The 25,186-nt window shown below is 39.6% G+C and overlaps 1 protein-coding gene across 13 annotated transcripts in view; it reads left to right on the top strand.

Moving 5' to 3' along the window:
* Positions 1-437: 437 nt before the first annotated feature.
* LOC127053738 (deleted in malignant brain tumors 1 protein-like) overlaps positions 438-25,186 on the top strand; it is an 80,025-nt gene continuing 55,276 nt past the window's right edge. For 2 of the 13 annotated variants that reach the window (XM_050958941.1, XM_050958940.1), the window contains exons 1-14: positions 438-502; positions 4,011-4,361; positions 4,820-5,131; positions 6,171-6,206; positions 7,159-7,470; positions 11,339-11,440; positions 12,307-12,417; positions 13,735-13,821; positions 15,484-15,585; positions 16,451-16,561; positions 19,392-19,493; positions 20,360-20,470; positions 23,301-23,402; positions 24,269-24,379. In XM_050958941.1, the coding sequence (XP_050814898.1) occupies positions 439-502; positions 4,011-4,361; positions 4,820-5,131; positions 6,171-6,206; positions 7,159-7,470; positions 11,339-11,440; positions 12,307-12,417; positions 13,735-13,821; positions 15,484-15,585; positions 16,451-16,561; positions 19,392-19,493; positions 20,360-20,470; positions 23,301-23,402; positions 24,269-24,379 (2,014 nt within the window). In that variant the 5' untranslated portion in view covers position 438. The remainder of the gene's footprint in view (positions 503-4,010; positions 4,362-4,819; positions 5,132-6,170; positions 6,207-7,158; positions 7,471-11,338; positions 11,441-12,306; positions 12,418-13,734; positions 13,822-15,483; positions 15,586-16,450; positions 16,562-19,391; positions 19,494-20,359; positions 20,471-23,300; positions 23,403-24,268; positions 24,380-25,186) is intronic. The other 11 variants (XM_050958946.1, XM_050958949.1, XM_050958944.1 and 8 more) reach the window with 11 other exon arrangements.

Raw genomic sequence — 25,186 nt, 5'->3', positions numbered from 1 at the left:
TACCACCTGAGCGGTGGAGTATTTTGTTTCACTGGAGTGTTCTGAGGCAAGGTGGGAATTTGTTAACTGAGACCTTTCCACAATCTTTTGATGCAATTTCTGCAATAATAGACTCGCTTCCTCCAGTGTGACACTTTGGCAGACATATTACGTCTGAAAGCCACCACTTCCTGGAACAATCACATCACAGTATGGCATTATGCATGGCCACAAAGGTTTGGAATCAGTCCAATGTCTACTTTGGAGCAATAACGATCTGTGGATATCTATATCTGTGGATGTACATTGTTACATTGTGAAATGAAAATATCCTCCTGGGAAGGTATTGATTTGGAAGTGCAAGATCAAATTGCATGGCACGCCCCCTCCTGTATAGACTAGAATTCATATAAATTCTGAGACTACATCTGTTAAAATAAGCAGAAAACCCTGTGAAAAATGGGACCTCAAACGATTTTCACCTGCATGCTGTTAATAAGTGCCACTATCTTGCATGACCCAGGTATTATGTTTAAAATTTATCAGATGTTTTTCTCATTCTTGTATAAAAATATTAAAAGCTGGATTTTATTACATAGATAGACATGACTTGTTGGGAACTGATGGCAACTGAACCTAATAGAAGTAAAAATATTACTGAAAATTGCTAAATGGCTTATCACAATGAAACTTCTATTTCAGTTTATCTCTTGGTGCTATGATTGAAGTCAAAGTCTCAGAGACCATATTCTAAACTGAAAATGGAAAGCAGTAATGTTTGTGATTTTTTTTTCTGTATTACAACCATTGTGGGAGAGAGATGCATTTCAGGAACATCAGTTAGGTTGCCCAGTAGACTTGAGGGTCTAAAATGTGTATATAGAGATGACAAGGAACAGAGTATCAGAGACAAGTAGACAAAACAGCAGCATATAGGTTAAAAACACTGAGCCTTTGTGCAGAGAACAGTGGCGTGTTTAAAGATTAGCCAAAGCTCCGAGTTTCTTGAAACGTTACATCAAAAACTTCAGGTAATCTTGTTAGCTTGAATAAAAGATTTTGATCTCAAAGGACGACCAGCATGGGTATTACTGATAAGGGCTTGTCTATCAATTAGAAGAAGAAATAGATTAATGTACTTAGTTTAGGATGAAAAAGATGATTACATTTAATTATGTCTAAAACAAGAAAGAAGCCACCCTTAGCTGTGTTCATCATCAAAGAGGATTAAAATGGACTACCAGGAGGTAGTCAAATCCCAGCACAGCAGAAATCTAATAATCTTTGTTTTTATTCAATGGATTCCCATTGTGACTTGACCTGACTTCACTAGGATCTGATGTGATTTAATCAGATTAGGTCTTTAAAGCCTCTATTTGTATTTCAATTGATCTCTGAGTGGGGAAAATTGTGAAAAATTCATGTGGGACCTAATCCTGCAAACCCAAGACTTCAATATCATTGAGACTACTCACCTGAGCAAAGGCTTGCAGGACTGAGTCTCTGAAAAGCAATGTTGTTTTTAAAAACAGTACAATAGAACCTCACGATTAAAGCCCCCTCAGGAATGGAAGTTGTAGCAGTGTACAGTGTGAGTGTTGTAACTCAGTACTTTAGTAGATAAAGGTGATAGCACACGAAGGGTATGTCTTCACTGAAGTTAGCCTGGGATGATCAGCACCTGAGTCTGAGCATGTGGGTTAGCCTAGCCCAAGTGTGAGCAGCCAGGCTCCAAAGCCATACCCAAGTTACTGTGTTTTCACTGGTTCTGCATTCCACCACGTATGTCACTAGGACTTTTGGGGCCATAACCCATAGTACTTTGTGCTGCAGTAAGCTGAGCTACTCTATCACTATTTCCCAGTGAACTATAAGAGAACTTGTCTGTCCTTCTGGGCACAGGAGAAGGCATTGGAGGATTACCAGAACTCAAATGATTTGACCAGTGTCCTCACTGCCAAGGAAGCAGGTTACCAACCCAAGTGAAAGCAGAACTCAGTCTTTAACCCAGTTGTTCCCAAACTTTAACAATCTGTGAACCCCTTTCACTAAAATGTCAAGTCTCGCAAATCCCCTCCTAAAAATGTATATTTCCAGGGATTTTCTCATTTACCTGAGTATAAATTATAAAAGCAGTGATCTTGGAAATATAAAATTTGTTTTTATGACATGCTTATTACACACTATTTATTATTAAGTGTCCCTGGCCTCTGTTTGCCAGATGCTGGGAATGAGTGAAAGGGGATGGATCACTTGATGATTACCTGTTCTGTTCATTCCCTCTGGGGCACCTGGCACTGGCCACTGTCGGAAGACAGGATACTGGGCTAGATGGACCCTTAGTCTGACCCAGTAGGGCCAGTCTTATGTTCTTATTTATCATTACAATATTTTTATTACATAATGAAAATGGCAACGCTCTTCCAAGATCTCACTTTCATAGCTTGTATCACTTTGAATAAGCCTATTATAAGAGACGGCTTTTATGTTTCATCAAAGAGTAGCAGATGTGAAACAGCATGAAAGTATTTAAGAAGCCAACTCAAAGAGTTCCTCCTACACAAGCATTCAGGTCTTGAGCAGTCCAGACAAACAACGCATGTTACAGCAAAGTTTTAACTTGTTCATCATAATTTTAAAAACAATACTAGCTGCCTATTTAATTTTAAAAACAGCCAAAAATATCCACCTCCCTTTCCATTTCTTGGAAATGAGTCTTGAAGTTTAAATCTCCTCAGTGTGATAGATATGCTTGCTTTGATCCTTTTAGCTCTTGTAAGTCCAGGGGCTCCGGGCTGCTGGCCTCATGCTGCCCACGGTCCCTAGGGACAGCTCTGTCTGCCATTAGGAAAAAAATTTTCCTAGAACCCCCTGTAATATTTCTTGAACCCCCAGGGGTTCTCAAACCCCAGTCTGGGAACCACTACTCTAGCCTATACCTCCAGCCATGCTTGGTAGCCCAAGTTGAAAGCACCACTAAACTTGGATCAAAGAGGCAACATTCAGTTAAGAGCCTGGGCGAATTCTGCAATGAAGACCTCAAGAAGTGGTAGAGCCCCAGACAGTCTTCTACCTTAGTTATTTGTAGCATCTTTTCTTTCTTCATCCATTATACTGTCTCCTAAGCTTTTGTCCCATCTCTTCAGCTCCTTCATCATTTATGACTTCAGAATGCCTCAACCAAATATCATTCACTGTAGCTGATATACTATCCTATGGGTGAAAAAACCATCACATTAATTATCATTATTTTATTATAATCATTTGAAAGATAAAGACAAAGATTATATATTAAAAATCAGGATCAACTTTACAGATACTCCGTGATCACACATAAAGATATGAATATTTTAAGTTACTAGTTTCACCCACCAAATATTTATATCTGCACTCCCAATTTTCCCCTTAAACTTCAATATGTTTCTAAAAATTGCTTAGCATTTATATAAGCAGCAGTTAATGGCAGTTTAAATAATTTTTTTGAGTCCAGAGGAAATTCCTCATTTATTTATAAAGTGATGTGCACATCTATAGCAATATATAAATATGAAAGAAACCAATTATTTTCAGTTGTGATTAATAACTCAAAGTCTTAGAGTCAATGCAGATCACCAGATATATACAGATGGATGTATTTAATTGCTCACAAACCCTGTCTGGGTATTTTTGTGGTCTAGGAGAGAACCCAACAGGTATCAAGTACTTGGGGACAACTCCTATATGCCACGGTCCCCAATGAAACCTGTGCTGATAGTGTGTCTGGAGGGAAGTTGAAGGAATGTAGCCAGAGTGCATTGCACTATGGTAATCCCCAGCTAGTGGCAGGCCCAAACCAATGGCCCAGGCTGACTTACTGATGACTCTTCTCTCAACTATGCTCAGCAGAATCTATTAGTAATACAGGATCTAGCCATCAATGTGCTTTCAGTGCTGATAAAACAAACAAACAAACAAAAAACCTAAATCCAGCTAACACATCCTAGTGGCTGTTACAGAACTAGGACCTTATTTTCTCTTATGTCTCTTGTCAGCCTTTTTGGTTTACACAGCCTCAGCCCCACTGAGTAGTTCCATATCACTGAGACTGGTGAATGGACAGAACGGGTGTAGCGGTCGCGTTGAAGTCCGTTACAATGGAAACTGGGGAACAGTCTGTGACGATGCCTGGGACATAAAAGATGCAGAGGTTGTGTGCAGACAGCTTGAGTGTGGGCGGGCCATTGCGGCGCCCATGAATGCCCGGTTTGGTGAAGGCTTCGGAAGTATTCTCCTGGATGATGTGCAGTGCAGAGGGGATGAATCCTCTCTGCTGCAGTGCTCGCATCGGGGGTGGGGCACACATAACTGTGCTCACCGTGAGGATGCCAGTGTCATCTGCTCAGGTACTCAGATTTCTATTATTTTTACATGAATCATATTTTTCAGCAATAACATCTAAACCTCCAAGTAGGAAAATCGCCATAAAAAACTGGCCCTGAGGCAATTGTGAGCAAGAGTGTGTCTGTGTGAGTGTTTGTGGCTTCACCAAAGTCTTGTAGTCAGATGGAGCTCAGGTGGCCCAGTGATCCAGTGCAGTTACTGGGCTCCTGTCTCCTGTATACACACCCAAAAGGCCATGAAGTGGCAGAAAGCTGCAGAGGTCAATGTAAATTGTCCTAAAGTGATTTCACATCCTTGTCTGATTTTAGTAGATAATTAGCCTGCTGGTGGTGGTTCCCTATCACACTTTTCTACTTCACTTTCTAGTGGCCTACTACTGTGGGGAAACTGATCACTAACTAGAAAAGAGCCCCAGATTTCAACATCTGGGTGAAAATTAATTTCCCTCTGTTTTTCCAAGGTCCATTAGTGAGAGTCAGGAATGGACAGAATGGATGTTCCGGTCGTGTTGAAGTCCGTTACAAAGGAAGCTGGGGAACAGTGTGTGATGATGCCTGGGACATAAATGATGCAGAGGTTGTGTGCAGACAGCTTGGGTGTGGGCGGGCCATTGAGGCCCCCACTAATGCTCGGTTTGGTAAAGGCTTCGGAAGGATTCTCCTGGATGACGTGCAGTGCAGAGGGAATGAACACTCTCTGTGGCAGTGCTCGCACCGGGGATGGGGCATACATAACTGTGCCCACCGTAAGGATGCCAGTGTCATCTGCTCAGGTACTCCGATGTCTATTATTTTTTGTGTTTTTCAGGAATAACATCCAAATCTCCAAGTAGGAAACTCACCATAAAAAACAGGTCCTGAGGCAGCTGCGGGCAAGATAGTGTGTGGGGGAGGGCAGTGGAGGGCTTCACTCAAGTCATGTTGCCAAGTAGGCAGATGGAGGTCAGGTGGCCCAGTGATCCATACAAAGGCCTGTGAGGATGGTGTGTGCTTTGATAAGGTCCCATGAGATCAACAGTGTTTGGGATTAAGCCCTTTATTTTCTGCAAGTGAGACTGGGGAAATCCTACTCCCTCATCAAGAACTTGAACTCTGTGATGTAAAGAGAACCATGGAAAGGTTTCTTCCCACCAGGAAACTGATCCAATGGTTTTTCCCAGAACAAGGAGCAGTAAGACATATGGTACAAGCTCATTTCACATATGTCCGATTTCCTTTCCCTAATTGCCTGGCCCAGACCTGCCCAACTTTGACATTAACATAACCCTTTGGTCAGTGTCTCGTTAAGTGTCCCCCTCTCTTCTGATCCACAGAGGATGTGAGTCTGTTACAACCCCTACTAGGGAGTCTTGAGCCTTAAAAAGAAGCAGGAGCAACTCATGTTTTAGCTCTGCAGGTCTTGTTTCAATCCCTGGTGTGTTGGCCAGGAAGATGCTGTCACATAAGAGCAGTCTTGTCCTGAATTTGAATTGCTGTGGCTTCAGATGCTTGGGATGAGCTTTCTTTGACCAGAAGTATGTAACTCACTGGTGAGTGTGTGTTACAGGTCTCCCTCTGTGCCCAATCCACAGAGGATATGTATCTATCCACAACATTAGCACTAACATGTTCTCCGTTTGGGTTTGTAGTTTTGAATATATTTTGTTCTTCATTCACTCTCCTTCAATAATTATGTCCTAGTTTGTGAATGTCTCTTGTCTTTCATTATTTAAATTGTCAGTCATAAAGTATTCAATTGTCCACTTAATAAATAAGACATTTAATCATCTTCAATCATTTTTAAGACTGTCATTTATCTTTTTGCGTTGCCAGCTTCAACACCTACAACAAACGAGCCCCTTACAACGGGTGAGTCTTTTCTCAGCTGTGCTTTAAATAATGTTCTTTTTATTATGTTATCCCTGCTGAGTTAAAGAGGGGCCCATAATTTCACAGTGCAGCTACTGGGCTCCTGTCTCCAGTATACACACCCAAATGCCCATGAAATGGCAAAACCCTGCAGAGATCAATGTAAATTGTCCTAAAGTGATTTCACATCTTTGTCTGATTTTAGTAGATAATTAGCCTGCTAGGGTGGTTCCCTATCACACTTTTCTGGTTCACTTTCTAGTGTCCTAGCATCGTTAAAGGTGTTAACAGACATGTCCCTGACACTGCTTCAGATATCAAAGTTATAGTCAATCTAGAACTACTACTCAACTGATGCTTTTATTTTCTCTCCTGACTTTTCTCAGCCCCTGTACATTCCAAAGCATTGGGAGATATGGGGATTTAGTAGTACATTTTCATTATAATAATGTGGTTGTTTAGTGATTCTAGAATCAACCCCCATTGTCAGATATGATTTGAAATACTTAATCATCCAGAGTGACACTTCCATATAGGAATGCCCCAATGAGGACATTGGGACACCATAGTCACACATGTAGCCCCATTGAAAGCAATCAACTTAAGCAAGGCTTATCAGTATGATGTTACTTTCGTAAGCATGTGCTACTCAAGATGAATAAAGTTGGAGAGTCAGGCCAGGTATGATCAAATGCTGATGAATTGATACCACATAGCTGGTGATTAGCAAGTTAGTTGCATATTCCAGCCACTTGGGATATCCATCTTTTTGCTTGTAGTAATGTTGTTGCAAAAACTCTATTATTTATGTGCAAATAATATACAATTGTAGGAAAAGGAAAATATCAGCTCTGCAACTTTCACAAAACCACCAGTAGCCAACTTCATAACTAGAAAAAAGCCCCAGATTTCAACAGCTGGGTGAAAATTAATTTCCCTCTGTTTTTCCAAGGTCCATTAGTGAGAGTCAGGAATGGACAGAATGGATGCTCCGGTCGTGTTGAAGTCCGTTACAAAGGAAGCTGGGGAACAGTGTGTGATGATGCCTGGGACATAAATGATGCAGAGGTTGTGTGCAGACAGCTTGGGTGTGGGCGGGCCATTGAGGCCCCCACTAATGCTCGGTTTGGTAAAGGCTTCGGAAGGATTCTCCTGGTTGACGTGCAGTGCAGAGGGAATGAACACTCTCTGTGGCAGTGCTCGCACCGGAGGTGGAGCATACATAACTGTGCCCACCGTAAGGATGCCAGTGTCATCTGCTCAGGTACTCCGATTTCTATTATGTTTTGTGTTTTTCAGGAATTACATCCAAATCTCCAAATGGGAAACTCACCATAAAAAACTGGTCCTGAGACAGCTGCGGGCAAGATAGTGTGTGGGGGAGGGCGGTGGAGGGCTTCACTCAAGTCATGTTGCCAAGTAGGCCGATGGAGGTCAGGTGGCCCAGTGATCCATACAAAGGCCTGTGAGGATGGTGTGTGCTTTGATAAGGTCCCATGACATCAACTGTGTTTGGGATTAAGCCCTTTACTTTCTGCAAGTGGGAGTGAGGAAATCCTACTCCCTCATCAAGAACTTGAACTCTGTGATGTAAAGAGAACCATGGAAAGATTTTCTCCCGCCAGGATGGGTTTTCCCAGAACAAAGACCAATAAGACACATGGTACAAGATCATCTCACATATATCTGATTTCCTTTCTCCAATTGCTTGTCCCAGACTTACCTAACTTTGGCATTTCACTTCTTTATCTGATTTTAGTAAATAATTAGCCTGCCGCAGTGGTTCCCTATCACACTTTTTTCTAATTCACTTTATAGTGTCCTAGCATCATTAAAGGTGTTAACAGACATATCCCTGACACTGCTTCAGATATCAAAGTTATAGTCAATCTAGGACTACTACTCAGTTGACACTTTTATTTTCTCTCATGACTTTTCTCAGCCCCTGTACATTCCAAACCATCGGGAGAAATAGGGATTTAGTAGCACATTTTCATTATAAAAATGTGGTTGTTTAATGATTCTAGAATCAGCCCCCATTGTCAGATATGATTTGATACTTTCTGTAAGTGGGAGTGGGGAAATCCTTCTTCCTCATCAAGAACTTGAACTCTGTGATTAAAAGAGAACCATGGAAAGGTTTCTTCCCACCAGGAAACTGATCCAATTGCTTTTCCCAGAACAAGAAGCAGTAAGACATATGGTACAAGCTCATCTCACATATATCCGATTTCCTTTCCCTAATTGCCTGGCTCAGACCTGCCCAACTTTGGCATTAACATAACCCTTTGTTCAGTGTCTCGTTAAGTGTCCCCCTCTCTTCTGATCCACTGAGGATGTGAGTCTGTTACAACCCCTACTAGACTCATAGACTCATAGACTCTAGGGCTGGAAGGGACCTCAAGAGGTCATCGAGTCCAGTCCCCTGCCCTCATGGCAGGACCAAATACTGTCTAGACCATCCCTAATAGACATTTATCTAACCTACTCTTAAATATCTCCAGAGATGGAGATTCCACAACTTCCCTAGGCAATCTATTCCAGTGTTTAACTACCCTGACAGTTAGGAACTTTTTCCTAATGTCCAACCTAAATCTCCCTTGCTGCAGTTTAAGCCCATTGCTTCTTGTTCTATCATTGGAGGCTAAGGTGAACAAGTTTTCTCCCTCGTCCTGATGACACCCTTTTAGATACCTGAAAACTGCTATCATGTCCCCTCTCAGTCTTCTCTTTTCCAAACTAAATAAACCCAATTCTTTCAGCCTTCCTTCATAGGTCATGTTCTCAAGACCTTTAATCATTCTTGTTGCTCTTCTCTGGACCCTCTCCAATTTCTCCACATCTTTCTTGAAATGCGGTGCCCAGAACTGGACACAATACTCCAGTTGAGGCCTAACCAGCGCAGAGTAAAGCGGAAGAATGACTTCTCGTGTCTTGTTTACAACACACCTGTTAATGCATCCCAGAATCATGTTTGCTTTTTTTGCAACAGTATCACACTGTTGACTCATATTAAGCTTGTGCTCCACTATGACCCCTAGATCTCTTTCTGCCATACTCCTTCCTAGACAGTCTCTTCCCATTCTGTATGTGTGAAACTGATTGTTCCTTCCTAAGTGGAGCACTTTGCATTTATCTTTATTGAACTTCATCCTGTTTACCTCAGACCATTTCTCCAATTTGTCCAGATCATTTTGAATTTTGACCCTGTCCTCCAAAGCAGTTGCAATCCCTCCCAGTTTGGTATCGCCCGCAAACTTAATAAGCGTACTTTCTATGCCAACATCTAAATCGTTGATGAAGATATTGAACAGAACCGGTCCCAAAACAGACCCCTGCGGAACCCCACTTGTTATACCTTTCTAGAGAGTCTTCAGCCTTAAAAAGAAGCAGGAGCAACTCATGTTTTAGCTCTGCAGGTCTTGTTTCAATCCCTGGTGAGTTGGCCAGGAAGATGCTGTCACATAAGAGCAGTCTTGTCCTGAATTTGAATTGCTGTGGCTTCAGATGCTTGGGATGAGTTTTCTTTGACCAGAAGTATGTAACCCACTGGTGAGTGTGTGTTACAAGTCTCCCTCTGTGCCCACTCCACCGAGGATATGTATCTATCCACTACATTAACATGAATGCCCGGTTTGGTGAAGGCTCCGGAAGTATTTTCCTGGATGACGTGCAGTACAGAGGGAACGAACCCTCTCTATTGCAGTGCTTGCACCGGGCGTGGGGCACACAGAACGCTAAAGACAATCCCTTCCTCATACAAATACTCCTGCCTGAGAGAATCATCTTAAGTCTGCTCACCTAAGTGAGTGCTGCTCGACATGAGTAAGGGTTTCAGAGGCAGATAACTGTTACATTGGCATTACACTGCTTGTGTTTATCAAATCAGTTGCAAATCCTCATCACTTTCCATATCTGTGTGGGGGTTAGTAGTAATGTTGAAGCACTGTGTTAGTATATTTTATCTGAAAATAATTCAATGATTAAATCAAAAAAATTAGCCTTACAATCTTAATAATATCACAATATGCACTTACAATCAAGGAAGTCATGCTTTTAAAGAGGCTCAACCGTGACCAATAATGCAAACTTTAAGAAATAATATTATTTATAAGATTTACATAAAAATAAAAGATATCAAAATAGAACATTATTGCCCACACCAATTACATGCAACAGCTATACATTGAAGAGTCTATTCATCCCAACTTGCAAATCATTTCAGCCATCAATTCTCCAGGAAAAAGGAGTCACTTGCCTACATTTTCCTGGTATTTCAAATCATCAGGATACCAGGGCCTTTGTTAAAAGTGGGCAGGTAGTTTTGCACCTAACTAGGCGTCCTGTTACCAAAATTGTATGTGCATATTGTGTTGTTTTAGTTACAATTGTCCTCCTCATGGATTTCTGGCTGGATGTGATGTTTAAGTGTGGTCATTTTTCATGGTACAGAAGTGAATAAGCAAATTAGACCGCACACAAAGTAGTTCCACATTTTTATGGAGCTATGGACTTCAGATGTTTTCAGATGCAATCTCAGTGTGTCCTCTTTTAGTGAGAAGACCAGAACAAGGAAGTAAAAGAACTCTCCAAACCCACATACTCTAGAATACTATAAATCAAATCAATGAAAGAAGAAAGAGTCCTTGTGTTCAATGTATCAAAACTTATGAAATTTTGAATCCTCACAAAAAAAATATTTCTGAAAAACCTAGTGATCAACATTTATTTTCAGAATTTATTCACTGAAATATTTCATTAAATTTCATTTTGAGCACGAGACACTCCCTCTCGTTCCAGTCCTCCCACCCTCATATCCAAGATGGAGGTTAACCAGCTACATGTGCAACAGTGAGATAGCAGGTCTCACTCAGCACATCCTACTGTTTTAGGACCAACACATGTTAAGTGTGCTGGTACACAGAGCAAGAGTACCAGCCTGTTAAAAGGGGTTCTTTATTGGAGGTGGAGAACTGGTAGGTAGAAAGAATATAATTTAGTGATATGTGAAGCCTTGGGGGAAAGCAAAAACAGGGTAAACTCTACTCAGATTGGAAACATGAAATCTAAATCTTTTAACCATTACCCTAGTCTATTCATTCCTTTCCTCCACTTTCTGACAGCCACTGCAGATTACACAACACAAGAAACAGAGAACTCTTCTTCATCCACTTTCCTGCCAGGGACCACTGGGGCAATATCCAGCCCACAACCTCTGACTACAGTTAATGGAGGTAAGGGAAATTGGAGTGAACATTATCTAAGAAAAATGTTATAATAAGTTATACAGTTAAGTAAATAGGCAAGACCAGATGCCATTCAGTCAAGCTTTCTAAAATAGCTCAACTGTGATGAAAAATTCAAAAATTTAGAAATTATTCTCTCCATGCATAATTTTTACTTTTCTTTACATCACTTCTCTTTAATTGCTCTTTAATTAGTAACTGTTTATAGTACTGAGAATTCATTTTTTTTATTAACAAATACTGGCTACAGAACCCCTGGACAATCTGGTAAAACATTTACATAATTTCAATATCAAGAAATGTCTTTCTGGTAGATTTTTTTTTTGGTGGTAAATTAAACATGAGACAGTCATCCACCAAGGGGCCAATGCATTAGCAGGACAGAAATATTAAACAGAGAGAGTAGAATAAATGGGAGTTCTCCACAATATCTCTAGCAGTAAAAGACTCAGCCAGACAAAATGCAAGTAGTTATTGTTTATGCTTTTACATTTTCTAATGGAGCCACATCACTTCCTGCTGTTTAAGTTACAGGGCCCTTTTGAAAAGAGAATAAAATATTTACAGTGTTTTGGATGTTAGATGGTAACTTCTAGGTTAACTTCTAGGATTACCCCTTAAAAATTCAGTCCTGAACTAATGCTGTCAATGACACAAGTCCCCAATTGCTGATCAAATAATAATTTATAATTAACATTGAAATACAACTTTGATCCACATCTCCAAAAGCAAAAGGTTATTACACTAACTCATTTTTCCACAGAACATGAAATCTAAATCTTTACCAAGCTCCAGTTCTAGGTGCTAGTAGTAGTTGCTAGTTCTATTAATTTCTTTCCTTGTCTTTCTGACAGCTTCTGTGGATTACACAATACCAGAAAGAGAGCACTCCTTTTCATCCACCACCGCACCAGAGAGCACTGGGGCAATATCCACTCCAGAATCACTGACTACACCTAGTGCAGGTAATGGACTTCTGAACAGACTCTGAGCATAATGTAAGGAAAATGCTGGAATAAGTTATATGGTTAAATACAAAGGGAGGACCATATGCCATTCATTAATGCTTTTAAAGAGGCTCATCTGTGACCAAAAATGCAAATTTTTTGTATTTATGAGATTTGCCTTATTTTGTGTCCTACAAGGTTTGTTGATCACACAACTGGTGGATGTAATAGAGAGCTGTGAGGCAGTGTTGTGTGGCTGTTTACTTGAATGGAATGTGGGAAACAGTTTGTGATGATGCCTGGAATATGGCAGGGCTGTACAGGCCAAACGAGCCATACCAAGAGGCAAGAGGGCACTGGGCTGTAGGAGTTTCTGTATACAGAATTAGTTTCACCCACATTTGGGTGAAAGTGCTAAAAGGCTTCAGTAGGGGGATGTGAACGAATGTCCCAGGAGGAAAGGAATGTAAAGTTCAATGTGTAGTTCTAGAATAAAAGCAGCCAAGAAGATATTTATTACAGCCTATTTGGTAAGTGTGCAGGGAACCACGTAAATGCCACTTAAGTGTGTGGAGAAAAGGAAATAATGTGGGGTTATGACATTCAGAAAGGGAAGTGTTCAGCTGGATATGGAAATAGGCATCTTCTCTCTGAAACGTTCTGGAAAATAACCATTCTTGCACTTACTATCACAGATGCCAAGGCAGAGTTGGATAGTATTTGGCTAGCCGTACTCTGTATTGCCTACATGGGTGTCTCTGCTGGTGGAGATATGATTGTCCATACTTCCTTCCATGCAGAATCCTTCTTTTGCATTAATTGCTGTATTTTAACTTTTCCATTTTGCTTCTTAAGAACCCAGTCCCGAACCAACAATGTCAATGACCAAAGCTCCCTAATTTCAATGCTATAAAGTATCAGAGGGTAGCCGTGTTAGTCTGGATCTGTAAAAGCAGCAAAGAATCCTGTGGCACCTTATAGACTAACAGACGTTTTGGAGCATGAGCTTTCGTGGGTGAATACCCACTTCCTCAGATGCATGTGACATGCATCTGAGGAAGTGGGTATTCACCCACGAAAGCTCATGCTCCAAAACGTCTGTTAGTCTATAAGGTGCCACAGGATTCTTTGCTGCTTTCAATGCTATAGGACTTTATTATTAACTTTACAGTACAATTTTGAACCATATGTGCACAAGTGGAAGGCTATTGCGATAACTCATTTTCCCACAAAACTTGAAATCTTAATCTTTTAACCAACACCCCAGTTTTAAAAGCCATTACTAGTTCTTTCTCTTAATTTCTTTCCTCATCTTTGTGGATTACACAACACCAGAAAGAGAGAACTCCTTTTCATCCACCACCTCACCAGAGAAAACTGGAGAAATATTAACCCCAGAATCACTGACTACACCTAATAAAGGTAGGGGACAATAAGAGGGTGAACATAATTTAGAAAAATGCTGGAATAAGTTATACAGATAAAAACAAAGGGAGGACCAGATGCCATTCATTCATGCTTTTGAAGAGGCTCTCATCTGGGACCAAAAATGTGAAATTTTTGTTTTTATGAGATTTGCCTTATTTTGTGTCCTACAAGGTTTGTTGCTCATACAACTGATGGATGGAATAGAGAGCTGTGAGGCACTGTCATGTGGCTGTTTGCTTGAATGGAATGTTGGGTATAGTTTGTGATGATGCCTGGGATATGGCAGGGCTGTCAGGACAAACAAGCTGTACCAAGAGGCAAGAGGGTACTGGGCTATAGGAGTATCTCCTATACAGAATGAGTTACTGAGTTTAGAACAGGCAGCCAATTTAGGTGAAAGTTACCAAAGTGGATCTTTTATTTTCTTTCATGTATCTGGCCAGTTCATGCATCCAAAACAACAGGTATTTCTTAGTTGGGTTCAATATATTTATCAGAATCTTTCAATTCTCATTTGACAGTGAGGGGCTGCTTCTTCAGCCCTTAATCAAGCTGAAAAGGATTTATCCTTTAGCAGTCCCAGTAAAGACAAACTCTTCCTCATACAAATACTCCTGCCTGAGAAAATCGACTTAAGTCTGCTCACCTAAGTGAGTGCTGCTCAACACGAGTAAGGGTTTCAGAGGCGGATAACTGTTACATTGGCATTACACTGCTTGTGTTTATCAAATCAGTTGCAAATCCTCATCGCTTTCCATATCTGTGTGGGGTTAGTAGTAATGTTGAAGCACTGTGTTAGTGCATTATATTTGAAAATAATTCCATAAATAAATCAGAAAAAATCAGCCTTACAATCTTAATAATATCACAATATCCACCTACAATCAAGGAAGTCATGCTTTTAAAGAGGCTTAACCGTGACCAATAATGCAAACTTTAAGAAATAATATTATTTATAAGATTTACATAAAAATAAAAGATATCAAAATAGACCATTACTGCCCACACCAATTACATGCAACAGTTATACTTTGAAGAGTCTATTCATCCCAGCTTGCAAATCATTTCAGGCATCAATTCTCCAGGAAAAAGGAGTCACTCGCCTACATTTTCCTGGTATTTCAAATCATCAGGATATCAGGGCCTTTGTTAAAAGTGGGCAGGTAGTTTTGCATCTAATTGGGCATCCTGTTACCAAAACTTATGGAATTCTGAATCCGCACAACAAAACTATTTCTGAAAAACCTATTTATTTTCAGAATCTATTCACTGAAAGATTTCATTAAATTTCATTTTGAACACGAGACACTCCCTCTCGTTCCAGTCCTCCCACCCTCATATCCAAGATGGAGGTTAACCAGCTACATGTGCAACAGTGAGATAGTAGGTCTCACTCAGCACCTCCTACTGTTTTAGGACCAACACATGTTACGTGTGCTGGTCCACAGAGCAGGAGTACCACCCTGTTACAAGGGGTTCTTTGTTGGAGGTGGAGAATTGGTAGGTAGAAAGAATATAATTTAGTGATATGTGAAGCCTTGGGGGAAAGCAAAAACAGGGTAAACTCTACTCAGAATGGAAATATGAAATTTAAATCTTTTAACCAACACCCCAGTCTATTCATTCCTTTGCTCAATTTTCTGACAGCCCCTGCAGATTACACAACACAAGAAACAGAGATCTCTTCTTCATCCACTTTCCTGCCAGGGACCACTGGGGCAATATCCAGCCCACAACCTCTGACTACAGCTAATGGAGGTAAGAGAAATTGGAGTGAACATAATCTAAGAAAAGTGTTATAATAAGTTATACAGTTAAATAAATAGGCAGGGCCAGATGCCATTCAGTCAAGCTTTCTAAAGTAGCTCAACTGTGACCAAAAATTCAAAAATTTAGAAATTATTCTCTCCATGTATAATTTTTACTTTTCTTTACATCACTTCTCTTTAATTGCTCTTTAATTAGTAACTGTTTATAGTACTGAGAATTTATTTTTTTATTAACAAATACTGGCTACAGAACCCCTGGACAATCTGGTAAAACATTTACATAATTTCAATATCAAGAAATGTCTTTCTGGTAGATTTTTTTTTTGGTGGTAAATTAAACATGAGACAGTCATCCACCAAGGGGCCAATGCATTAGCAGGACAGAAATATTAGACAGAGAGAGTAGAATAAATGGGAGTTCTCCACAATATCTCTAGCAGTAAAAGACTCAGCCAGACAAAATGCAAGTAGTTATTGTTTATGCTTTTACATTTTCTAATGGAGCCACATCACTTCCTGCTGTTTAAGTTACAGGGCCCTTTTGAAAAGAGAATAAAATATTTACAGTGTTTTGGATGTTAGATGGTAACTTCTAGGTTAACTTCTAGGATTACCCCTTAAAAATTCAGTCCTGAACTAATGCTGTCAATGACACAAGTCCCCAATTGCTAATCAAATAATAATTTATAATTAACATTGAAATACAACTTTGTTCCACATCTCCAAAAGCAAAAGGTTATTACACTAACTCATTTTTCCACAGAACATGAAATCTAAATCTTTACCAAGCTCCAGTTCTAGGTGCTAGTAGTAGTTGCTAGTTCTATTAATTTCTTTCCTTGTCTTTCTGACAGCTTCTGTGGATTACACAATACCAGAAAGAGAGCACTCCTTTTCGTCCACCACCGCACCAGAGAGCACTGGGGCAATATCCACTCCAGAATCACTGACTACACCTAGTGCAGGTAATGGACTTCTGAACAGACTCTGAGCATAATGTAAGAAAAATGCTGGAATAAGTTATATGGTTAAATACAACGGGAGGACCACATGCCATTCATTAATGCTTTTAAAGAGGCTCATCTGTGACCAAAAATGCAAATTTTTTCTATTTATGAGATTTGCCTTATTTTGTGTCCTACAAGGTTTGTTGATCACACAACTGGTGGATGGAATAGAGAGCTGTGAGGCAGTGTTGTGTGGCTGTTTACTTGAATGGAATGTGGGGAACAGTTTGTGATGATACCTGGAATATGGCAGGGCTGTACAGGCCAAACGAGCCATACCAAGAGGCAAGAGGGCACTGGGCTGTAGGGGTTTCTGTATACAGAATTAGTTTCACCCACATTTGGGTGAAAGTGCTAAAAGGCTTCAGTAGGGGGATGTGAACGAATGTCCCAGGAGGAAAGGAATGTAAAGTTCAATGTGTAGTTCTAGAATAAAAGCAGCCAAGAAGATATTTATTACAGCCTATTTGGTAAGTGTGTAGGGAACTACGTAAATGCCACTTAAGTGTGTGGAAAAAAGGAAATAATGTGGGGTTATGACATTCAGAAAGGGAAGTGTTCAGCTGGATATGGAAATAGGCATCTTCTCTCTGAAACGTTCTGGAAAATAACCATTCTTGCACTTACTATCACAGATGCCAAGGCAGAGTTGGGTAGTATATGGCTAGCCGTACTGTGTATTGCCTACATGGGTGTCTCTGCTGGTGGAGATATGATTGTCCATACTTCCTTCCATGCAGAATTTTTCTTTTGCTTTAATTGCTTTCTTTTAACTTTTCCATTTTGCTTCTTAAGAACCCAGTCCCGAACCAACAATGTCAATGACCAAAGCTCCCTAATTTCAATGCTATAGGACTTTATTATTAACTTTACAGTACAATTTTGAACCATATGTGCACAAGTGGAAGGCTATTGCGATAACTCATTTTCCCACAAAACTTGAAATCTTAATCTTTTAACCAACACCCCAGTTTTAAAAGCCATTACTAGTTCTTTCTCTTAATTTCTTTCCTCATCTTTGTGGATTACACAACACCAGAAAGAGAGAACTCCTTTTCATCCACCACCTCACCAGAGAAAACTGGAGAAATATTAACCCCAGAATCACTGACTACACCTAATAAAGGTAGGGGACAATAAGAGGGTGAACATAATTTAGAAAAATGCTGGAATAAGTTATACAGATAAAAACAAAGGGAGGACCAGATGCCATTCATTCATGCTTTTGAAGAGGCTCTCATCTGGGACCAAAAATGTGAAATTTTTGTTTTTATGAGATTTGCCTTATTTTGTGTCCTACAAGGTTTGTTGCTCGTACAACTGATGGATGGAATAGAGAGCTGTGAGGCACTGTCATGTGGCTGTTTGCTTGAATGGAATGTGGGGAATAGTTTGTGATGATGCCTGGGATATGGCAGGGCTGTCAGGACAAACAAGCTGTACCAAGAGGCAAGAGGGTACTGGGCTATAGGAGTATCTCCTATACAGAATGAGTTACTGAGTTTAGAACAGGCAGCCAATTTAGGTGAAAGTTACTAAAGTGGATCTTTTATTTTCTTTCATGTATCTGGCCAGTTCATGCATCCAAAACAACAGGTATTTCTTAGTTGGGTTCAATATATTTATCAGAATCTTTCAATTCTCATTTGACAGTGAGGGGCTGCTTCTTCAGCCCTTAATCAAGCTGAAAAGGATTTATCCTTTAGCAGTCCCAGTAAAGACAAACTCTTCCTCATACAAATACTCCTGCCTGAGAAAATCGACTTAAGTCTGCTCACCTAAGTGAGTGCTGCTCAACATGAGTAAGGGTTTCAGAGGCGGATAACTGTTACATTGGCATTACACTGCTTGTGTTTATCAAATCAGTTGCAAATCCTCATCGCTTTCCATATCTGTGTGGGGTTAGTAGTAATGTTGAAGCACTGTGTTAGTGCATTATATTTGAAAATAATTCCATAAATAAATCAGAAAAAATCAGCCTTACAATCTTAATAATATCACAATATCCACCTACAATCAAGGAAGTCATGCTTTTAAAGAGGCTTAACCGTGACCAATAATGCAAACTTTAAGAAATAATATTATTTATAAGATTTACATAAAAATAAAAGATATCAAAATAGACCATTACTGCCCACACCAATTACATGCAACAGTTATACTTTGAAGAGTCTATTCATCCCAGCTTGCAAATCATTTCAGGCATCAATTCTCCAGGAAAAAGGAGTCACTCGCCTACATTTTCCTGGTATTTCGAATCATCAGGATATCAGGGCCTTTGTTAAAAGTGGGCAGGTAGTTTTGCATCTAATTGGGCATCCTGTTACCAAAACTTATGGAATTCTGAATCCGCACAACAAAACTATTTCTGAAAAACCTATTTATTTTCAGAATCTATTCAATGAAAGATTTCATTAAATTTCATTTTGAACACGAGACACTCCCTCTCGTTCCAGTCCTCCCACCCTCATATCCAAGATGGAGGTTAACCAGCTACATGTGCAACAGTGAGATAGTAGGTCTCACTCAGCACCTCCTACTGTTTTAGGACCAACACATGTTACGTGTGCTGGTCCACAGAGCAGGAGTACCACCCTGTTACAAGGGGTTCTTTGTTGGAGGTGGAGAATTGGTAGGTAGAAAGAATATAATTTAGTGATATGTGAAGCCTTGGGGGAAAGCAAAAACAGGGTAAACTCTACTCAGAATGGAAATATGAAATTTAAATCTTTTAACCAACACCCCAGTCTATTCATTCCTTTGCTCAATTTTCTGACAGCCCCTGCAGATTACACAACACAAGAAACAGAGATCTCTTCTTCATCCACTTTCCTGCCAGGGACCACTGGGGCAATATCCAGCCCACAACCTCTGACTACAGCTAATGGAGGTAAGAGAAATTGGAGTGAACATAATCTAAGAAAAGTGTTATAATAAGTTATACAGTTAAATAAATAGGCAGGGCCAGATGCCATTCAGTCAAGCTTTCTAAAGTAGCTCAACTGTGACCAAAAATTCAAAAATTTAGAAATTATTCTCTCCATGTATAATTTTTACTTTTCTTTACATCACTTCTCTTTAATTGCTCTTTAATTAGTAACTGTTTATAGTACTGAGAATTTATTTTTTTTATTAACAAATACTGGCTACAGAACCCCTGGACAATCTGGTAAAACATTTACATAATTTCAATATCAAGAAATGTCTTTCTGGTAGATTTTTTTTTTGGTGGTAAATTAAACATGAGACAGTCATCCACCAAGGGGCCAATGCATTAGCAGGACAGAAATATTAAACAGAGAGAGTAGAATAAATGGGAGTTCTCCACAATATCTCTAGCAGTAAAAGACTCAGCCAGACAAAATGCAAGTAGTTATTGTTTATGCTTTTACATTTTCTAATGGAGCCACATCACTTCCTGCTGTTTAAGTTACAGGGCCCTTTTGAAAAGAGAATAAAATATTTACAGTGTTTTGGATGTTAGATGGTAACTTCTAGGTTAACTTCTAGGATTACCCCTTAAAAATTCAGTCCTGAACTAATGCTGTCAATGACACAAGTCCCCAATTGCTAATCAAATAATAATTTATAATTAACATTGAAATACAACTTTGATCCACATCTCCAAAAGCAAAAGGTTATTACACTAACTCATTTTTCCACAGAACATGAAATCTAAATCTTTACCAAGCTCCAGTTCTAGGTGCTAGTAGTAGTTGCTAGTTCTATTAATTTCTTTCCTTGTCTTTCTGACAGCTTCTGTGGATTACACAATACCAGAAAGAGAGCACTCCTTTTCGTCCACCACCGCACCAGAGAGCACTGGGGCAATATCCACTCCAGAATCACTGACTACACCTAGTGCAGGTAATGGACTTCTGAACAGACTCTGAGCATAATGTAAGAAAAATGCTGGAATAAGTTATATGGTTAAATACAACGGGAGGACCACATGCCATTCATTAATGCTTTTAAAGAGGCTCATCTGTGACCAAAAATGCAAATTTTTTCTATTTATGAGATTTGCCTTATTTTGTGTCCTACAAGGTTTGTTGATCACACAACTGGTGGATGGAATAGAGAGCTGTGAGGCAGTGTTGTGTGGCTGTTTACTTGAATGGAATGTGGGGAACAGTTTGTGATGATACCTGGAATATGGCAGGGCTGTACAGGCCAAACGAGCCATACCAAGAGGCAAGAGGGCACTGGGCTGTAGGGGTTTCTGTATACAGAATTAGTTTCACCCACATTTGGGTGAAAGTGCTAAAAGGCTTCAGTAGGGGGATGTGAACGAATGTCCCAGGAGGAAAGGAATGTAAAGTTCAATGTGTAGTTCTAGAATAAAAGCAGCCAAGAAGATATTTATTACAGCCTATTTGGTAAGTGTGTAGGGAACTACGTAAATGCCACTTAAGTGTGTGGAAAAAAGGAAATAATGTGGGGTTATGACATTCAGAAAGGGAAGTGTTCAGCTGGATATGGAAATAGGCATCTTCTCTCTGAAACGTTCTGGAAAATAACCATTCTTGCACTTACTATCACAGATGCCAAGGCAGAGTTGGGTAGTATATGGCTAGCCGTACTGTGTATTGCCTACATGGGTGTCTCTGCTGGTGGAGATATGATTGTCCATACTTCCTTCCATGCAGAATTTTTCTTTTGCTTTAATTGCTTTCTTTTAACTTTTCCATTTTGCTTCTTAAGAACCCAGTCCCGAACCAACAATGTCAATGACCAAAGCTCCCTAATTTCAATGCTATAGGACTTTATTATTAACTTTACAGTACAATTTTGAACCATATGTGCACAAGTGGAAGGCTATTGCGATAACTCATTTTCCCACAAAACTTGAAATCTTAATCTTTTAACCAACACCCCAGTTTTAAAAGCCATTACTAGTTCTTTCTCTTAATTTCTTTCCTCATCTTTGTGGATTACACAACACCAGAAAGAGAGAACTCCTTTTCATCCACCACCTCACCAGAGAAAACTGGAGAAATATTAACCCCAGAATCACTGACTACACCTAATAAAGGTAGGGGACAATAAGAGGGTGAACATAATTTAGAAAAATGCTGGAATAAGTTATACAGATAAAAACAAAGGGAGGACCAGATGCCATTCATTCATGCTTTTGAAGAGGCTCTCATCTGGGACCAAAAATGTGAAATTTTTGTTTTTATGAGATTTGCCTTATTTTGTGTCCTACAAGGTTTGTTGCTCGTACAACTGATGGATGGAATAGAGAGCTGTGAGGCACTGTCATGTGGCTGTTTGCTTGAATGGAATGTGGGGAATAGTTTGTGATGATGCCTGGGATATGGCAGGGCTGTCAGGACAAACAAGCTGTACCAAGAGGCAAGAGGGTACTGGGCTATAGGAGTATCTCCTATACAGAATGAGTTACTGAGTTTAGAACAGGCAGCCAATTTAGGTGAAAGTTACTAAAGTGGATCTTTTATTTTCTTTCATGTATCTGGCCAGTTCATGCATCCAAAACAACAGGTATTTCTTAGTTGGGTTCAATATATTTATCAGAATCTTTCAATTCTCATTTGACAGTGAGGGGCTGCTTCTTCAGCCCTTAATCAAGCTGAAAAGGATTTATCCTTTAGCAGTCCCAGTAAAGACAAACTCTTCCTCATACAAATACTCCTGCCTGAGAAAATCGACTTAAGTCTGCTCACCTAAGTGAGTGCTGCTCAACATGAGTAAGGGTTTCAGAGGCGGATAACTGTTACATTGGCATTACACTGCTTGTGTTTATCAAATCAGTTGCAAATCCTCATCGCTTTCCATATCTGTGTGGGGTTAGTAGTAATGTTGAAGCACTGTGTTAGTGCATTATATTTGAAAATAATTCCATAAATAAATCAGAAAAAATCAGCCTTACAATCTTAATAATATCACAATATCCACCTACAATCAAGGAAGTCATGCTTTTAAAGAGGCTTAACCGTGACCAATAATGCAAACTTTAAGAAATAATATTATTTATAAGATTTACATAAAAATAAAAGATATCAAAATAGACCATTACTGCCCACACCAATTACATGCAACAGTTATACTTTGAAGAGTCTATTCATCCCAGCTTGCAAATCATTTCAGGCATCAATTCTCCAGGAAAAAGGAGTCACTCGCCTACATTTTCCTGGTATTTCGAATCATCAGGATATCAGGGCCTTTGTTAAAAGTGGGCAGGTAGTTTTGCATCTAATTGGGCATCCTGTTACCAAAACTTATGGAATTCTGAATCCGCACAACAAAACTATTTCTGAAAAACCTATTTATTTTCAGAATCTATTCACTGAAAGATTTCATTAAATTTCATTTTGAACACGAGACACTCCCTCTCGTTCCAGTCCTCCCACCCTCATATCCAAGATGGAGGTTAACCAGCTACATGTGCAACAGTGAGATAGTAGGTCTCACTCAGCACCTCCTACTGTTTTAGGACCAACACATGTTACGTGTGCTGGTCCACAGAGCAGGAGTACCACCCTGTTACAAGGGGTTCTTTGTTGGAGGTGGAGAATTGGTAGGTAGAAAGAATATAATTTAGTGATATGTGAAGCCTTGGGGGAAAGCAAAAACAGGGTAAACTCTACTCAGAATGGAAATATGAAATTTAAATCTTTTAACCAACACCCCAGTCTATTCATTCCTTTGCTCAATTTTCTGACAGCCCCTGCAGATTACACAACACAAGAAACAGAGATCTCTTCTTCATCCACTTTCCTGCCAGGGACCACTGGGGCAATATCCAGCCCACAACCTCTGACTACAGCTAATGGAGGTAAGAGAAATTGGAGTGAACATAATCTAAGAAAAGTGTTATAATAAGTTATACAGTTAAATAAATAGGCAGGGCCAGATGCCATTCAGTCAAGCTTTCTAAAGTAGCTCAACTGTGACCAAAAATTCAAAAATTTAGAAATTATTCTCTCCATGTATAATTTTTACTTTTCTTTACATCACTTCTCTTTAATTGCTCTTTAATTAGTAACTGTTTATAGTACTGAGAATTTATTTTTTTTATTAACAAATACTGGCTACAGAACCCCTGGACAATCTGGTAAAACATTTACATAATTTCAATATCAAGAAATGTCTTTCTGGTAGATTTTTTTTTTGGTGGTAAATTAAACATGAGACAGTCATCCACCAAGGGGCCAATGCATTAGCAGGACAGAAATATTAAACAGAGAGAGTAGAATAAATGGGAGTTCTCCACAATATCTCTAGCAGTAAAAGACTCAGCCAGACAAAATGCAAGTAGTTATTGTTTATGCTTTTACATTTTCTAATGGAGCCACATCACTTCCTGCTGTTTAAGTTACAGGGCCCTTTTGAAAAGAGAATAAAATATTTACAGTGTTTTGGATGTTAGATGGTAACTTCTAGGTTAACTTCTAGGATTACCCCTTAAAAATTCAGTCCTGAACTAATGCTGTCAATGACACAAGTCCCCAATTGCTAATCAAATAATAATTTATAATTAACATTGAAATACAACTTTGATCCACATCTCCAAAAGCGAAAGGTTATTACACTAACTCATTTTTCCACAGAACATGAAATCTAAATCTTTACCAAGCTCCAGTTCTAGGTGCTAGTAGTAGTTGCTAGTTCTATTAATTTCTTTCCTTGTCTTTCTGACAGCTTCTGTGGATTACACAATACCAGAAAGAGAGCACTCCTTTTCGTCCACCACCGCACCAGAGAGCACTGGGGCAATATCCACTCCAGAATCACTGACTACACCTAGTGCAGGTAATGGACTTCTGAACAGACTCTGAGCATAATGTAAGAAAAATGCTGGAATAAGTTATATGGTTAAATACAACGGGAGGACCACATGCCATTCATTAATGCTTTTAAAGAGGCTCATCTGTGACCAAAAATGCAAATTTTTTCTATTTATGAGATTTGCCTTATTTTGTGTCCTACAAGGTTTGTTGATCACACAACTGGTGGATGGAATAGAGAGCTGTGAGGCAGTGTTGTGTGGCTGTTTACTTGAATGGAATGTGGGGAACAGTTTGTGATGATACCTGGAATATGGCAGGGCTGTACAGGCCAAACGAGCCATACCAAGAGGCAAGAGGGCACTGGGCTGTAGGGGTTTCTGTATACAGAATTAGTTTCACCCACATTTGGGTGAAAGTGCTAAAAGGCTTCAGTAGGGGGATGTGAACGAATGTCCCAGGAGGAAAGGAATGTAAAGTTCAATGTGTAGTTCTAGAATAAAAGCAGCCAAGAAGATATTTATTACAGCCTATTTGGTAAGTGTGTAGGGAACTACGTAAATGCCACTTAAGTGTGTGGAAAAAAGGAAATAATGTGGGGTTATGACATTCAGAAAGGGAAGTGTTCAGCTGGATATGGAAATAGGCATCTTCTCTCTGAAACGTTCTGGAAAATAACCATTCTTGCACTTACTATCACAGATGCCAAGGCAGAGTTGGGTAGTATATGGCTAGCCGTACTGTGTATTGCCTACATGGGTGTCTCTGCTGGTGGAGATATGATTGTCCATACTTCCTTCCATGCAGAATTTTTCTTTTGCTTTAATTGCTT

The sequence above is a fragment of the Gopherus flavomarginatus genome, chromosome 6 (assembly GCF_025201925.1).
Source record: "Gopherus flavomarginatus isolate rGopFla2 chromosome 6, rGopFla2.mat.asm, whole genome shotgun sequence".
Classification (NCBI taxonomy): domain Eukaryota; kingdom Metazoa; phylum Chordata; order Testudines; family Testudinidae; genus Gopherus; species Gopherus flavomarginatus.
The sequence above is the reverse complement of the archived record's forward strand: the minus strand, read 5'-3'. Positions and strand labels throughout refer to the sequence as shown.